This window comes from Helobdella robusta (genome assembly GCF_000326865.2).
Source record: "Helobdella robusta unplaced genomic scaffold HELROscaffold_15, whole genome shotgun sequence".
Classification (NCBI taxonomy): Eukaryota; Metazoa; Annelida; class Clitellata; order Rhynchobdellida; family Glossiphoniidae; genus Helobdella; species Helobdella robusta.
Window position 1 is genome coordinate 821,625 of NW_008703839.1, and position 6,178 is coordinate 827,802.

General features: G+C 33.2%; 2 protein-coding genes across 2 annotated transcripts in view; both read right to left on the reverse strand.

Moving 5' to 3' along the window:
• Window positions 1-497: 497 nt before the first annotated feature.
• On the reverse strand, window positions 498-1,210 carry HELRODRAFT_169203 (hypothetical protein; the record flags this gene model as incomplete). The annotated part of the gene is made up of 3 exons (XM_009015064.1): window positions 498-637; window positions 701-878; window positions 1,208-1,210. The coding sequence occupies 3 exons, from the start codon at window positions 1,208-1,210 to the stop codon at window positions 498-500; spliced, it is 321 nt and encodes a 106-aa protein (XP_009013312.1).
• A 4,504-nt stretch (window positions 1,211-5,714) lies between these two features.
• Window positions 5,715-6,178, reverse strand: part of HELRODRAFT_169205 (hypothetical protein) — a gene marked incomplete at both ends in the record, with an annotated part of 2,371 nt that continues 1,907 nt past the window's right edge. The window contains one exon of the mRNA XM_009015065.1: window positions 5,715-5,815. Within this exon, the coding sequence (XP_009013313.1) occupies window positions 5,715-5,815 (101 nt within the window). The remainder of the gene's footprint in view (window positions 5,816-6,178) is intronic.

Here is a 6,178-nt window from a genome sequence, read left to right on the forward strand (position 1 = left end):
TGAATTTTTTTGCAACATCCCTCCGCTATTGCATACTTTCCAGGGATTCTTGGCACCCCTTGATCACTTAAGGCCTGCTGGGAACTAGAGGCCGTTGTTTTTCTTTGTGATGGCATAGGAATAATTTGGGGAAACGTTTTTACATCCGGACACCCATCCTGACAACAACCACCAGTTATAAGCGGTTGGCCTAGTCTTTTGCTCAACAGCACGCAAGGCAGCGTGGATGCAGTTTTATGTTATAGTTATTCAGAAAATGAATTTTATTTAAAAAGTTACAAACTTTATACAGCAAATTTCGTAAAAGCTAGTTATAGAGGAGTTTTCTGCTACCATAAGACTGAAATAAAAATCACATTTGGTGGGTATTGACTTAGAAGAATTTTTATCCATCAAGTGTTATGGACTTTTTAACTATTTTCACATTCTTGTCATTTATAGAAGTCCTAGTTAAAATGAATCTAATAATGATAATTTACTAAATCTTTTGCAGGCTTTCATGCTGATGTCGATGTTGGCCGTCGTGATTTGCCCGATTTTTTTGATGGGTGAGAACAGTTGTTACAGTAGTAATAACCGTTGATGTTGGTCGTGCAGTTGTTGAGGTGATGCCAGTTGTAGCGGATTCTGCAACGAGCTGAAAATTGGGTTTTGTTGATTTTGTGATGGCATCTAGGGCAAATCCAAATTTTTGGGGGACCTGGATTTGATTCAATTCTGGCTCTCAGGAGAAGGCAACGGAGCAGGATGGCCCGCCCCATCGACAAAAACCCCTTGGACATCCAGGTGAGGAAGGTTTTGTTGCAACTCTTTGTTTGAACGTTTGATTTGACGGTCCAATCTGCTCCACCGCGAAAAGGCAGTTGCTCCAGAGCAGGCTTTCATGGCAATTGGTGGTGTAAAAATAATAGTGGGAGACTTCAACTTTCCAACCATTGATTGGAAGTATTGTTTAACTATTGGTTCAAACAAGTCCATTGAGACAAGATTTTTGAATTTTATTAAGGATTATTTTCTTTTTCAAATGGTTGACATACCAAAAGCTCTTTGTTAGATTTGTTGTTTGTAGAGGATAGAAATTTAATAAAAAATTTATCTTATAGTTCTCCATTTGGTAAGGGTGATCATTGTGGTTTGAATTTGGTAATGGGTATTAATTTGTATGATTTTAGGTGTGGCTTATTTATTTATTTATTTAACAACTGACCATAGAGCAAGTCAGAAAAAAATGAACTAAATTCAACATTAATGACAGAACAGAAAAAAAAGAAAATGTAATATTAAAAAAGATAGATACCACATGTCATCATTTCTAATATGTCGGTGATTTAATGCAACAAAAATCCAATCAAAACGAGATTAACATGGACCATGTATTCTATTTATTTGACATAGACCGATATAATAATTCAAATGGATAAATTTATGAAATAAACGTTTTTATCGATTAACATACGTTGTTGAAATTAATGATAACTATTGATTTATTTTATATGCATTAAATGTTTCAAATCTACAATAAGTAAATTTTGTTTAAACATGGCATATGAGCTTGAAGAAACAATTTCTTCCGGTAGCATGTTCCACACTCGTACAATTCTGTTACAAAAAAATATTTTGATGTGTTATTGTTGGAATTAGATTCGAGCAGTCGTTTGCAATGTCCACGGGTTGATAGGTATGACGATGGATTAAATTGATCTTTTATATCAGTTTTGATGAGATTGTTTAGTATCTTGTACAAGAAACATAGGTCGAAAATCAATCTACGATGTTCTAGTGTTAGCAAATTGACGCAGTTCAAACGTTCAAGGTACGAAAGATGACGAATTGAAGAAATAAATTTAGTGAATCTTCTTTGAATGCTTTCGATCCTGTTCAACTGATATTTGTAGTGAGGGTTCCAGATTGGTGAACAATACTCCAACAGAGGTCGAACATAGGTGCAGTAAGCTTTAGTGAGTAGATCTTTGTCTTTAGAAGTGAAACATTTAATGATAAGGCGAGCACGGGTTGAAGCCCTATGCGTGATGTCATTAATGTGTTGGTTGAAGTTTAATTGATTGTCGATTATTACCCCGAAATCTTTGAAACAGGAGCAGGAGTTAAAACATGTTGACCAATCATATATTGATTTACAGCTGTAGTATTTATAGTTGATGGAAGGAATGAGCATAAAGAGCACTTGTTGGAAGAGAGCGGCAGTTGCCACCTGTTACTCCATGCTGTGATTTTGTCGATTACCTGTTGAAGCTGATTTGAATTGAATGAACGAGCATATAATTTTATGTCATCAGCAAATAGCGTAGAAACAGGGTACGATGAAATGCAGTCGTTTATATTGTTGATGAAAATAAGAAACAGAGTGGGTTCTAGAACGCTTCCCTGAGGTACACCACTGGTTACAGCGATGGAAAAAGATAACTTATTTTGAATCCGGACGAATTGAGATCGTTCATATAAAAAATTTATCAACCAGCAATATAATTTACCAAAAATACCGTAGGCTTGTAATTTGCAACCTAGCTTGGCATGTGAAACGGAGTCGAAAGCTTTTTGAAGTCGAGATAGATGGTATCGCACCTTTCCTTCATTTGACGGATTGACAACGAATCACTAAGAAATTTGAGGAGGTTAGAAGAAGTTGAACTTGCCGGAAGGAATTCATGCTGGAAATGGGATATCAAACTGTTATCTAATAAGTAATTTAATAGACTCCTGTTGATAATTTTTTCCATGACTGCAGCATGAACAGGTTAATGATATAGGTCTGTAGTTGCTGGGGTAGTTGGTCGGACCTTTTTTGTGAATAGGAGTAACGATGGCAGTCTTCCATATCGTGGGTAAGAAATCCATTTTTAAAAGATGAGTCAAAAATGTGACATAGTGGGATAGCTAAACTTGAAGCACACATTTTGAGAAAAATGTTAGGAATGCCATCTGGACCACTTGAATATGAATTGTTCAAATCTCGAAGAGCAAGATATACTACATGTGGAGTGAAGCAAATTTCTTCAATTGATTTAGTAGTACGGAGAGGCAAAGAACAAGTTAGTCCATTATCTACAGTGAATACTGATGCGAAATAATTGTTAAATGTGTTTGCTATCGTCACGGGATCACTTGATATACTATTATCCTCAGTTTTCAAACTGTTGATTTGGGGCTTGGAAAATAATTTGTTGTTTACATAGCAATAAAAGCTCCTGACGCTAGCTTTTGATAACAAGTTGTTTTCACTGATTTTACGGTAGAAGTTTGCTAATTCAAAGCATTTATTTGCTGCCATCGTGTAGTGATTTTTATGATCTGAATTTGAACTTTGTTTCCATTTTTTCCAGAAATAATGTTTAATTTTGTGTGATTGGCGAAGTGATCTAGGTACTGATCGTTTGGACAGTAGACTTTTACGACGAACTTGAGGAACAAAAGTTGAAAGGGCATTGTTGGTTATTTGCTCAAAGATATTCCAAAATGCATTAACATCAAAGCAGAATTAGAAATAATAATTCCAATCTATTTTTGGAAAAAAAATCATTTAAAAGCTCGTAGTTAGCTCTGCTGAAATCGTAAAAATATATTTCGTTGTTAGAGTTGTCATTTATTAGTTTACCAATGATGCAGTTAACTTGAAAAGTAATGCAGTTATGATCACTTGTGGCGAAAGGACATGAAACCTCAAGTTCTGTTACCAAGGGATGTTCTAAATATGATTAGGAATAGGAACAAATTATGGAAGAATTTTATAAAACATAGGAATAAGCAAATTTTAATTGAGTATAAGCATTTGAGAAATCAAATTAAAAGAACTGTTGTGAAATTAAAAGAGCAAGATACACTACGTTTAGCTAAGTTGACTAAAACAAATCCAAAAATTTTTTGGCAAGAGATTAACAAATCAAGAAAAAATAAAATTACTTTGGATGATTTAATTGATGATAAGACCATTATAATGGATGACCATTGTAAAGCTGAGAATTTTGCTAACTTTTTCAAAAATGTTTATGTTCAGGATAGCGGTTTGCATAATAAAAAAATAAATTTAACGGAATACAATAATCGTGCTATGATGGATAATTTGATTGTTGAAAGAGGTGAAGTTGAAAGAAAAATTGATTCATTGAATAAATATAAATCAGCAGGACCCAATAACTTATTCCCAGCTGTTTTGAAAGAATGTAAACATTTAGTTTCTGATTATTTTTGCAAATTATTTAATTTGTTTTTAGATATATATAGTGGAAAAATTCCGGAAAATTGGAAACAGCATTATTGTTCCAATTTTTAAAAAAGGAATAGACGCTTGGTTAAGAATTATAGACCAGTTGTTCTAAGCTGTGTTTGTTGCAAAATTTTGGAGTCCATTATTTAAGATCATCTATTGAGTTACATTTATAAAAACAATTTACTAGATTATAGGCAATATGGTTTTGTGAAGGGGAAATCAACAACTCTCCAGTTGTTAAAATTGACGGATTGTTGGACTAGGGCAGTTGATAATTGTTTGGATGCTAATGTTATTTACACAGACTTTACTAAAGCTTTTGATAGAGTGCCACATGTGTTATTGATAAATAAGTTGCGTGGTTATGGTGGGAATGATTGTTTGGTTGAATGGATTAAGGAGTATTTGTGTGGTAGAACTTCTAGTGTGAGTGTGAATAATTGTTTGTCTAAAAGGTTTGAAGTTAGTAGTGGAGTGCTTCAAGGAAGTGTATTAGGTCCGGCTTTGTTTATTGTGTATGTGAATGACATGTTTGATATTGTGAAAGATAGTTTTGTTCAAATGTATTTGTATGCTGATGATGCTAAAATGTTTAATTTTATAAGATGTGTGGATGGTAGAATAGTGCTACAAAAACATCTTGATAAATTGTATGACTGAAAAATATGTATGTTATGGAAAATCGGTTTGAATATTGAAAAGTGTGCAGCTATAAAATTTTGTCATTCATGTTTGGATAATAATTGATGTTATAATATTAATAATTCTAACTTGGATTTTTGTGGTGAAGTTAACAATTTGGGGGTTTTGTTTGAACGTTCACTGAGTATATACATCATGTCATTAATAATTGTTTTGTTCTTTTAGGATCGTTATACAAAAACTTTAAAAATTTAACTAAAGAGTTATTTATTTTGATTTATAAACCTTTAATTAAGTCAAAGTTAGAGTATGGTGTCAGTGTATGGTCTCCTTGGAAAATAAAGGAAATTGACGAATTTGAAAAGGTTCAGAATCGGGCAACCAAGATGGTCAGGGGTAGCAAAGGCCTTTGTTACTCGGATTGATTGAAGTTTCTTGGCTTGCCAACTTTAAGATTTAGAAGAGTTCGTGGAGACATATTAATGATTTTCAACATTGCGAAAGGTATGGTAGATAGAGATTCCTCACTAGCTTTGTGTTTTGATGCGGATCCACGTACCAGAGGGCATCGCTATAGAATACATGTTCAAAAATTCCATACAAATACAAGAAAGTATTCGTTTTCTAACATGGTGATCTCAATTTACCGACATGCGTTGTTGAATCAGATACTGTTTTCAACTTCAAGAAGAATTTTGACTTTTATATGGCCAACAAAGATTTTTTGTATGATCATAAAATTGACATTGTTGTTTTGTTTGATTGCTTTTTGTTGTCTTTTAGTGCCATTTTGATATGGGCATATATAACTTACGTTTAAGCCCATTATTTATTTATTTTTATTTATTTAGCTCTTTTTTGGTTTTAAGTTCATGACCCAGTCGATCATCGTGGTAGTCCACGATGTTGCTTCCAGTCCGAGGTTTTTTAATAAATATTGGATAAAGACTGTCAGAAATGCAATTAATGATAAAAATCACAGCATGTTCGGCGTTGGTTAACATCCAATTTAACTTTTTGATTTTAGAGAAAAAACCTAAATCGAAAAGTTAAATTGGAAGTTAACTAACGCCGAACATGCTGTGATTTTCATTAATAATTGCATTTCTGACAGTCTTAATCCAATATCGTTAATTGTATTTCTGACAGTCTTAATCGTATATATATACACACACATATATATATATATATATATATATATATATATATATATATATATATACGTGTTCTTAAACCTTCTAACAAGTAGTTGTTACTAACAACTCGATGTTGTGCTTACCTATTGGGCGCAAAACTTCAATTTGCGTTTCT